We start from the raw sequence: 12153 nt of genomic DNA on the forward strand, positions 1-12153 counted from the left end.
TTTTGGCGGCCCTCTCGTAGGCGCTCTGGGCCAACTCTAGCCCTCTAACCCTATGGTTAAGAATCACTGAGGCCCCTTAATGACGTCACCAGGCTGCCTCAAGTAGTGCACAATGCTCATGTTCCAAAATGTGTAACAATGTGTGTGCGTGACTCATAAACTGGATTTCAATGTGTGGGTGTGCGTCCTGGCAGGGATGTTGCAATGTTGAAAAGGTCACATGACTCCACGGCCTCACATTTACCGTCAGCGTCCCCAGGCCAGGCCGGCGTGTGTTGATGTTTGAGTTCAAAGTGCAGGTTGGCGCCCCATCAGCCAGCCGGGTTTACTCAACTCCGCAGGGCTTGAAAAGCAACGAGCTCCTCCTCCGACGGAACATTCAACAAGGATCAAGATGGAACGAGTCAGCTTGCTGGTGTTCGTGTGCGCTGCCGCCTCATTGGTGAGTACCAGTCTTTCTGTACATAGATCTTCTGTTCTCTCTTATGACGAGACCCTATTAAGGCTGGCGCGCTGGACCCCAGAGGAACACGACCCATGGAGCCAGGCACCCGCTCCGACAAGTGCGCCACCCAGAAGGAGTGGCCGTTCTGCACTGACGATGACTGGGTAGGCTAAGCTCACATGCGTAACATCGGCCTTTTGAGCTAACCTATTTCTTTCACCAGGGTCCCAAGTGCCCGTCGGGCTGTAGGATCCAAGGACTGATGGACTACCGGGACCATAGCCTGCTGAAGAAGATCGAGAAGATCCGCAGCCTGCTGGAGAACAACCAACAAAGGCAGAGGTCAGCTGATCAAGTGACGAAGCAGACATACGAATACCTGAAGGAAAGACTGAACCTCAACACCGGTCAGTCCCCTCACACCTTCTCCCCTGCTGTCCAGCACTTGGTGGTGCCACTCATCACCTGATATGTCCTCTTCCCGCAGGTCACGACGGCCGCTACTACGACTTGGCGCAGAACCTTCGCCAGAGGATCGGGGAAATGAAGGTGAAGATCGACAGGCAGCTCAGGGTGCTGGCGGCACTCAGGGATCGGGTTGCCGACCAGGCCTCCGCCATGCAGATGTTAGAGGTGAAGCACGATTGCGCATTACCATAATTAACACCAGGAAGCAGGTTTGAGGGTCTCGGCCTCCTCCCGCCAGGTGGACATCGACATCAAGCTGCGATCTTGCAAAGGTTCCTGTAAAACGTACTCCGAGTACCAGGTGGACCGCGACAGCTACGTGACGCTGGACAAACAGGTCAGCCGGCTTCTGACGAACAGAAACACCAGCAACATCGCATTCTTTTTTTGACAATGTGCCTTCCCCAGGTCAATCAACTTCAGTCGCAAGAGTTGCAGCGCGTCGATTCCGTGAGAACGCTGAAAGTGTTGAAGAGCACGGTGCTGCAGGACATACTTCAGGATAACGTGTTCAAGTCCAAGGACCTGGGGGACCACAGTGGACAACAGAGACAAGACATGTTCCGTGAGGTCAGAATGTGCCTAGCTAGCTATCTGTAATCTGTAGCTTTTATGCCACTAACTTGTGGACTTCAGAGCACTCACATTACGCATTCAGGCAGCTACATATAGCATTTAAACACTACACGCTAGTATGTGACCACCAATCAGAGCAATAACGTACTAATTAGGCATTAGCATGTGGCTAACTCGTAGCATTCAGAGCACTAACGTAGAATTTAGACATTAAAATGTGGCTAACATGTAGCAATCAGAGCAATAACGTACTAATTAGGCATTAGCATGTGGCTAACATGTAGCATTCAGAGCAATAACGTAATAATTAGGCATTAACATGTGGCTAACATGTAGCATTCAGAGCAATAACGTAGTATTTATGCGATGAAGTGGCGACTTGTCCAGGGTGTACCCCGCCTTCCGCCCGATTGTAGCTGAGATAGGCTCCAGCGCCCCCCGCGACCCCAAAGGGAATAAGCGGTAGAAAATGGATGGATGGATGGAACGTAGTATTTAGGCGTTAGCATGTGGTTGAAATGTAGCATTTAAAGCACTAATGTAGTATTTAAGCATTAGCATGTGGTTAAAATGTAGCGTTTAGAGCACTAATATAGTATGTAGGCATTAGAATGTGGTTAAAATGTAGCATTTAGAGCACTAATATAGTATGTAGGCATTAGAATGTGGTTAAAATGCAGCATTTAGAGCACTAATATAGTATTTAGGCATTAGAATATGGTTAAAATATAGCATTTAGAGCACTAATCGGGGCGGTATAGCTCGGTTGGTAGAGTGGCCGTGTCAGCAAGTTGAGGGTTGCAGGTTCAATCCCCGCTTCTGCCATCCTAGTCACTGCCGTTGTGTCCTTGGGCAAGAAAGGACACAACCCACACTGGTTTAAAAATGTAACTTAGATATTGGGTTTCACTATGTAAAGCGCTTTGAGTCACTAGAGAAAAGCGCTATATGAATATAATTCACTTCACTTCACTACACTAATATAGTATGTAGGCATTAGAATGTGGTTAAAGTGTAGCATTTAGAGCACTAATGTAGTATTTAGGCATTAGCATGTGGTTAAAATGTAGCATTAAGAGCACTAATATAGTATTTAGGCATTAGAATGTGGTTAAAGTGTAGCATTTAGAGCACTCACATAGTATTTAGGCATTAGAATGTGGTTAAAATGTAGCATTTAGAGCACTAATGTAGTATTTAGGCGTTAGCATGTGGTTAAAATGTAGCATTTAGAGCACTAATATAGTATTTAGGCATTAGAAAGTGGTTAAAATGTAGCATTTAGAGCACTAATATAGTATTTAGGCATTAGAATGTGGTTAAAATGCAACATTTAGAGCACTAATGTAATATTTAGGCGTTAGCATGTGGTCAAAATGTAGCATTTAGAGCACTAACATAGTATTTAGGCATTAGAATGTGGTTAAAATGTAGCATTTAGAGCACTAGTGTAGTATTTAGGCATTAGAATCTGGTTAAAATGTAGCATTTAGAGCATTAATATGGTATGTAGGTATTAGAATGTGGTTAAAGTGTAGCATTTAGAACACTAATATAGTATTTCGGCATTAGAATGTGGTTAAAATGTAGCATTTAGAGCACTAATGTAGTATTTAGGCATTAGAATGTGGTTAAAATGTAGCATTTAGAACACTAATGTAGTATTTAGGCATTAGCATGTGGTTAAAATGTAGCATTTAGAGCACTAACATAGTGTTTAGGCATTAGAATGTGGTTAAGATGTAGCATTTAGAGCACTAATGTAGTATTTAGGCATTAGAATCTGGTTAAAATGTAGCATTTAAAGCACTAATATAGTATTTCGGCATTAGAATGTGGTTAAAATGTAGCATTTAGAGCACTAATGTAGTATTTAGGCATTAGAATGTGGTTAAAATGTAGCATTTAGAACACTAATGTAGTATTTAGGCATTAGCATGTGGTTAAAATGTAGCATTTAGAGCACTAACATAGTGTTTAGGCATTAGAATGTGGTTAAGATGTAGCATTTAGAGCACTAATGTAGTATTTAGGCATTAGAATCTGGTTAAAATGTAGCATTTAAAGCACTAATATAGTATTCAGGCATTAGCATGTGGTTAAAATGTAGCATTTAGAGCACTAGAATAGTATTTAGGCATTAGAATGTGGTTAAAATGCAGCATTTAGAGCACTAATGTAGTATTTAGGCATTAGCATGTGGCTTACACATAGCTTTCAGAGAACTAACATAGTATTTAGGCATTAGAATGTGGCTAACGCAAAGCATTTGGAGCACTAATGTAGTATTTAGGCATTAGCATGTGGTTAAAATGTAGCATTTAGAGCACTAATATAGTATTTAGGCATTAGCATGTGACTAACACGTAGCTTTCAGAGAACTAACATAGTATTTAGGCATTAGCATGTAGCTAACACATAGCTTTCAGAGAACTAACACAGTATTTAGGCATTAGAATGTGGCTAACGCAAAGCATTTGGAGCACTAATGTAGTATTTAGGCATTAGCATGTGGTTAAAATGTAGCATTTAGAGCACTTATGTAGTATTTAGGCATTAGAATGTGGTTAAAATGTAGCATTTAGAGCACTAATGTAGTATTTAGGCGTTTGCATGTGGTTAAAATGTAGCATTTAGAGCACTAATCTAGTATTTAGGCATTAGCATGTGGTTAAAATGTAGCATTTAGAGCACTAATCTAGTATTTAGGCATTAGAATGTGGTTAAAATGCAGCATTTAGAGCACTAATGTAGTATTTAGGCATTAGCATGTGGCTAACACATAGCTTTCAGAGAACTAGCATAGTATTTAGGCATTAGCATGTGGCTAACACGTAGCTTTCAGAGAACTAACATAGCATTTAGGCATTAGCATGTGGCTAACGCAAAGCATTTGGAGCACTAATGTAGTATTTAGGCATTAGCATGTGGTTAAAATGTAGCATATAGAGAACTAATGTAGTATTTAGGCATTAGCACGTGGTTAAAATGTAGCATTTAGAGCACTAATGTAGTATTTAGGCATTAGAATGTGGTTAAAATGTAGCATTTAGAGCACTAATGTAGTATTTAGGCATTAGCATGTGGTTAAAATGTAGCATTTAGAGCACTAATATAGTATTTAGGCATTAGTATGCGGTCAAAATGCAGTATTTAGAGCACTAATGTAGTATTTAAGCATTAGCATGTGGCTAACACATAGCTTTCAGAGAAGTAACATAGTATTTAGGCATTAGAATGTGGTTAAAATGTAGCATTTAGAGCACTAAAATAGTATTTAGGCATTAGCATGTGGTTAAAATGTAGCATTTAGAGCACTAATATAGTATTTAGGCATTAGAATGTGGTTAAAGTGTAGCATTTAGAGCTCTAACATAGTATTTAGGCATTATAATGTGGTTAAAATGTAGCATTTAGAGCACTAAAATAGTATTTAGGCATTAGCATGTGGTTAAAATGTAGCATTTAGAGCACTAATATAGTATTTAGGCATTAGAATGTGGTTAAAGTGTAGCATTTAGAGCTCTAACATAGTATTTAGGCATTATAATGTGGTTAAAATGCAGCATTTAGAGCACTTATGTAGTATTTAGGCATTAGCATGTGGCTAACACGTAGCTTTCAGAGAACTAACACAGTATTTAGGCATTAGAATGTGGCTAACGCAAAGCATTTGGAGCACTAATGTAATATTTAGGCTGTCAGCATGTGACTAACATCTAGCATCCAGAGCACTAACTTAGTTTTTAGGCTTCTAGCATGTCGCTAACACTGTGGTTCTTAACCTGGGTTCGATGGAACCCTAGGGGTTCGGTGAGTCGGGCTCAGGGGTTCGGCGGAGGTCAAGACACACCCGACTCATCGTGTAAATACAAACTTCTCCCTATCGGCGTATTACGGATACGGCAACAGCAGAAGTCACACTGATTTGCAAGTGTGTAATTTGTTGTGAGTTTATGCACTGTGTTGGTTTTGTCTTTGAACAAGGTGATTCATGCACGGTTCATTTTGTGCACCAGTAAAAAAAACATGGTAACACTTTAGTATGGGGAACATATTCACCATTAATTAGTTGCTTATTAACATGCAAATTAGTAACATATTGGCTCTTAACTAGTCATTATTAAGTACTTATTAATGCCTTATTCGGCATGGCCTTATTATAACCCTAACCCTCTAACCCTGCCCCTAACCATCTAACCCTAACCCTAACCATATAACTCTAAATTAAGTCTTTGTTACTTAGAAAATCTTCCCCATACTAAAGTGTTACCAAAAACATATAACTTTGTCTTGAATTTGAAAAAAAACATTTTATTTTTCACTAAAGAAGGGTTCGGTGAATGCGCATATGAAACTGGTGGAGTTCAGTACCTCCAACAAGGTTAAGAACTTGGGATGTCCGATAATGGCTTTTTGCCGATATCCGATATTCTGATATTGTCCAACTCTTTAATTACCGAGACCGATTTCAACCGATATATACAGTCGTGGAATTAACACATTATTATGCCTAATTTGGACAACCAGGTATGGTGAAGATAAGGTACTTTAAAAAAAAATAAAAATAAGCTAAAAAAATTTGAAACATTTTCTTGAATAAAAAAGAAAGTAAAACAATATAAAAACAGTTACATAGAAACTAGTAATTAATGAAAATGAGTAAAATTAACTGTTAAAGGTTAGTACTATTAGTGGACCAGCAGCACGCACAATCATGTGTGCTTACGGACTGTATCCCTTGCAGACTGTATTGATATATATTGATATATAATGTAGGAACCAGAATATTAATAACAGAAAGAAACAACCCTTTTGTGTGAATGAGTGTAAATGGGGGAGGAAGGTTTTTTGGGTTAGTGCACTAATTGTAAGTGTATCTTGTGTTTTTTACATTGATTTAATACAATTTAAAAAAAAAAAAACGATACCGATAATAAAAAAAACGATACCGGTAATTTCCGATATTACATTTTAACGCATTTATCGGTTGATAAACCCTAACCACTGCGCTAACATTTACTAATATCTATTATTCAGTGCACAAACTTTGAGCATTCAGATCGAGGGCCTTTAGCTAACATGTCGCATTAAAGGGGAACATTATCACAATTTCAGAAGGGTTAAAACCATTAAAAATCAGTTACCAGTGGCTTATTTTATTTTTCGAAGTTTTTTTCAAAATTTTACCCATCACGCAATATCCCTAAAAAAAGCTTCAAAGTGCCTGATTTTAACCATCGTTATATACACCCGTCCATTTTCCTGTGACGTCACATAGTGATGCCGACACAAACAAACATGGCGGATAGAACAGCAAGCTATAGCGACATTAGCTCGGATTCAGACTCGGATTTCAGCGGCTTAAGCGATTCAACAGATTACGCATGTATTGAAACGGATGGTTGTAGTGTGGAGGCAGGTAGCGAAAATGAAATTGAAGAAGAAACTGAAGCTATTGAGCCATATCGGTTTGAAGTATGCAAGCGAAACCGACGAAAACGACTCGACAGCCAGCGACACGGGAAAAAGCGAGGACGAATTCGGCGATCGCCTTCTAACCAACGATTGGTATGTGTTTGTTTGGCATTAAAGGAAACTAACAACTATGAGCTAGGTTTACAGCATATGAAATACATTTGGCAACAACATGCACTTTGAGAGTGCAGACAGCCCATTTCAGGCGCGCTAAGAACATATATTTTTCCACGATTTCAGCACTCAGGTTAACCATACCTAAATAGACACAAAATACTGCATTACACAAGACTACCCGAATGTACTCAAATGATTGAAAGAAAGAAATGTTTTTAAGCTAAATTATTGGTAAACACAGTTTATGTATAATAATTTACGTAAAACCGCGAGTAATGAATAAAGTTTTCATCAATTAATATATTCTGTAGACATACCCTCATCCGCTCTCTTTTCCTGAAAGCTGATCTGTCCAGTTTTGGAGTTGATGTCAGCAGGCCAGGGAAGCTAGGGTCGATATTCTTCTCTTGATCATCTTCGGTGGCATAAGGGACGGTTGCCATCTCTGTCGTAGCATAGCTTTCGTCGGTAAAGTGTGCGGAACAAACGACTGCCCATTTCGTCGGCTTTCCCCACAGCCTCGTATTTTGAACAAATTTCGTCCAATTTCTTGCCACTTTCGCATCTTTGGGCCACTGGTGCAACTTGATTCCGTCCCTGTTCGTGTTGTTACACCCTCCGACAACACACCGACGAAAGTGAGAAAATGGCGGATTGCTTCGTCATCGCTCCGAGAGCGAATAATAGAAAGGCGTTTAATTCGCCAAAATTCACCCACGGAAATCGGTTAAAAAAATATATGGTCTTTTTTCTGCAACATCAAGGTATATATTGACGCTTACATAGGTCTGGTGATAATGTTCCCCTTTAACAGATGTGTTTGCTCATCTTGATCCCCACTTGTCAGGTAAAAACTCTCCAGTTGACACTGGAGGAGGAAGGTTCCAGCTCCTACCCGGCAACCATCTCCAAAGTTCCAGGTACTTCGTCGTCCTCCTATGGCTCCTCCACTGGCTCCTCCACCGGCTCCTCCACCGGCTCCTCCACCGGCTCCTCCACGACATCAAAGTCCATAACTGAGCTCGTAGGAAGCAGCGATGGCGACTTTGGGACGACGTTTGGTGGCGGTAGCGTGGACAAGGTGTACCACACCACGACCGACACGAGCCGCTGCGTGAAGACCATCAAGCGCACCACGGTGATGACTGCGGACGGCCCGGTGGAAAAAGTAGTGGAGACAACAGAGGACAGTCCTGACTGTCACGACTTCAAGGGAGGGCTGGACTCCTTCTTCCCCGGTGTTAGCCACGCCTCCTCCACCATCAAGACCGTTCATGTGGGCGGGGCCAAAGATGGCCACTCGAGCAGCAAAACGGGCACGCCAGATGTGTTCTCAGAGGTTGGCTTTGACCTGGGAAAGTTCTTTGGTGACCACACGGAAGACGACGTTCCTGACGTGCACGCTCGCAGCGTGAAGACCACGCACGTTGTACGCCAAAGTGATTACACAGGAACAGGTACCGCCACCTCTGATCTGGAATAGCACCGCCCACCTCCGTCCGCGTTAACATTGGCATTAGCATTAGTATTAGATTGCCAGCTATACCCGCAAAACTAGGAAGTGATTATGTTTAGCTTTGGTAGCGTCGTGTTGAATTTCCTGGAGAAAAAAAAATGGGGACTGTGAAACAACTGATGTGTTGCAGATTGTGTCGACATCTTCCACAAGCACGCCCAGGGGGAAACCAGCGGCGTGTTTAACGTCAAACCTGCCGCTGCCGCCGCCACTGTGGCGGTCTACTGCCAGCAGGAGGGGCTGATGGCGGGCTGGTTGTTAGTCCAGCAGCGAGAGAGCGGTGGGCTCAACTTCAACCGAACTTGGGACGAGTACCGCCGCGGCTTTGGCGGTGTGGACGCACAGGGGAGGGGGGAGGTATGGCTGGGCAACCAAAACCTCCACTTGTTGACCAATCAGGGTGAGAGCCTGCTGAGGGTGGAGCTGCAGGACGAGGATGGCGGCGCGACCAGTGCGGAATACGTCGTGAGCGTGGGTCCCGAGGAGGAGGGTTACCGCTTAAGCCTTTCTGGCTACAGTGGTGATGCCGGCGACGCATTGACGTCCGCTCACCACCGGGCGAAGTTCAGCACATGGGACACGGACAACGACGGCGCGGCGCTAAACTGTGCGGCAACACGTGGCGGTGGCTGGTGGTATGACCAGTGCCAGTCGGCCAACCTCAACGGCATTTACCAAGGGGGTGTGGTGTGGTCCAATCGCAGCCTCAAGAGAGTACGCATGTTTGTGCGACCTGCAACCTTCTGATGTCACCACCTCCTTTCGTTTCCAGAACTTTCTGCACTGATGTCAATAAAGTCATGTTCACCTAAACTACTGTGTGTGTGTGTTCTTGTATTTCTACCCTTCTTGAGACATCAACAAGGAAAAGTACCTTCCATATGTGAACAAGTTAAGACCGAAATCATGGTCCCAATACGGAAAAACCGTTGCATCTAATAGAGAATGTCTCATTTGTACCCCTGCTGGTGAAATCTATCAAAATGAGGGTGGTCCCAAAAAGGAGGGATTTTTCAAATGGACTGTGTGTCGGTTTTAAAAGTGCTCCCCCTCTGGTCAACATATGAAATAACAAGTGTGTGTAAAAATTTAAAATGGCCAAAATGTATTTTTTTTAAATAAATAAATATGTATATAGAGACATATTGTAATAACTTGAAGTATACAACGTAGATTAAAAAACAATTACAAACAAAAAATTCCCCAAAAAATAAATGAACTAAAAGCAGTATTTTTCTCACAATGTGTCTACTTTTTTTCTTATAAAATTGGGAACTATTTCTCATATTCTTTCTGTTTCTGTAATATTGCAATATTTTCTCGTAAAATTATTACTTTTTTCATGTAAAATTATTACTTTTTTAATGTAAAAGTATTACTTTTTAATGCAAAATTTGTCATATAAAATTCGGACTTTTATCACAATATTGCCTTTTTTTTGTTGTTGTTGTTTTTGTAAAATAGTGACATTTTTTGTGTAAAATTACGACTTTTGTCATGATTTTGCCAAGTAAAATTCCGATTATTATTATAATATTGCCAACATTTTCAAGTTTTCTTATAAAATTGCGACTGTTATTGAGTGCAATTCCAACTTTTATCATAATGCACAAATGTTCCGTTTTTCTTGTAAAATTTTGACTCGCGTCGGGTAAAATGACGACTTTTATTACAATACTGCCGAAGTTCAAAGTTTTTCTTGTGAAATTCCAACTAATTTTTCACAACAAGCGCTTTATATTTGCATAGTATGTATATATTATGAATGTTGTCAATACAAATCTTTATATATCTGATAAAGGGTGGTCCTAAAGAGGTAGCACATTTTTCGGAGGTCTCAAGAAGGTAACAAATACAAGAGTGTGTGTGTGTGTGTGGGGGGGGGGGGGGGGGTGTGCGTGTGTTCTTGTATTTCTACCTTTCTTGAGACATCAACAAGGAAAAGTACCGTCCATATGAGGACCGGTGAACAAGTTAGGACCGAAATCATGGTCCCAATACGGAAAAACCGTTGCATCTAATAGAGAATGTCTCATTTACACCCCTGCTGGTGAAATCTATCAAAATGAGGGTGGTCCCAAAAAGGAGGGATTTTTCAAATGGACTGTGTGTCGGTTTTAAAAGTGCTCCCCCTCTGGTCAACATATGAAATAACAAGTGTGTGTAAAAATTTAAAATGGCCAAAATGTTTTTATTTTAAATAAATAAATATGTATATAGAGACATACTGTAATAACTTGAAGTATACAATGAAGATTAAAAAACAATTACAAACAAAAAATTCCCCCAAAAATAAATGAACTAAAAGCAGTCTTTTTCTCACAATGTGTCAACTTTCTTTCTTATAAAATTGGGAACTATTTCTCATATTCTTTCTCTTTCTGTAATATTGCAATATTTTCTCGTAAAATTATTACTTTTTTAATGTAAAATTATTACTTTTTTAATGTAAAAGTATTACTTTTTAATGCAAAATTTGTCATATAAAATTCGGACTTTTATCACAATATTGCCTTTTTTGTTGTTGTTGTTTTTGTAAAATAGTGACATTTTTTGTGTAAAATTACGACTTTTGTCATGATTTTGCCAAGTAAAATTCCGATTATTATTATAATATTGCCCAAATTTTTAAGTTTTCTTATAAAATTGCGACAGTTATTGAGTGAAATTCCAACTTTTATCATAATATTGCACAAATGTTCCGTTTTGCTTGTAAACCTTTGACTCAAGTTGGGTAAAATGACAACTTTTATTACAATACTGCCGAAGTTCAAAGTTTTTCTTGTGAAATTGTGAACTTTTTCTTGTGAAATTCCAACTAATTTTTCACAACAAGCGCTTTATATTTGCATAGTATGTATATATTATGATTGTTGTAAATACAAATCTTTATATATCTGATAAAGGGTGGTCCTAAAGAGGTAGTGCATTTTTCAGAGGTCTCAAGAAGGTAACAAATACAAGAGTGTGTGTGTGTGTGTGTGTGTGTGTGCGTGTGTGTGTGTGTGTGTGTGTGTGTGTGTGTGTGTGTGTGTGTGTGTGTGTGTGTGTGTGTGTGTGTGTGTGTGTGTGTGTGTGTGTGTGTACAGGAAGGTTAAGGTTTGATAAACGCGAGTGCTTTGCGGGGCCCTGTTGACGGCACAAAGTCAACAAACATGGTGTCCTTGGACACAACCACAACATTAAGCTCACTTTGGGCCCTAAATAGTTGCGCAATTGCGCTGATTCTGGCAATGCAGCATTCTCATACTGGATTTTAGTGAGTCACTGCGCACCTTCATCCACGATGAGCACTTTGGATGGAGCAACCCTCAAATGTTCAAATCTGCCACTCTGCTATTCTCCCATGACTGAAGTACTTTAGTTCTGACACGCCTTTGAGGCTGGAGTAAGTCCAACGCCCCTGGAAGGTGAAACATTATATTGCACTTGAGGTTTTGGATGTATACTACACGTGATAAAATTATAAAAGAAACTTCCAGAAAACTATCAAATCTATTCTGATCACTTCAAATGAGACACCTGCCTAAAAATGTTTCAACTATCAAGAATC

The 12153-nt window shown here is 40.5% G+C and overlaps 1 protein-coding gene across 1 annotated transcript; it reads left to right on the forward strand.

Moving 5' to 3' along the window:
• Nucleotides 1-281: 281 nt before the first annotated feature.
• fga (fibrinogen alpha chain) lies at nucleotides 282-9413 on the forward strand. The gene is made up of 8 exons (XM_061961071.1): nucleotides 282-442; nucleotides 505-609; nucleotides 669-852; nucleotides 933-1078; nucleotides 1152-1250; nucleotides 1322-1483; nucleotides 7932-8541; nucleotides 8731-9413. Exons 1-8 carry the CDS (start codon nucleotides 395-397, stop codon nucleotides 9345-9347), a joined length of 1971 nt encoding a protein of 656 aa, XP_061817055.1. The 5' UTR covers nucleotides 282-394; the 3' UTR covers nucleotides 9348-9413.
• Nucleotides 9414-12153: the final 2740 nt, after the last annotated feature.

The sequence above is a fragment of the Nerophis lumbriciformis genome, linkage group LG05, assembly GCF_033978685.3.
Source record: "Nerophis lumbriciformis linkage group LG05, RoL_Nlum_v2.1, whole genome shotgun sequence".
NCBI classification, from domain to species: Eukaryota; Metazoa; Chordata; class Actinopteri; order Syngnathiformes; family Syngnathidae; genus Nerophis; species Nerophis lumbriciformis.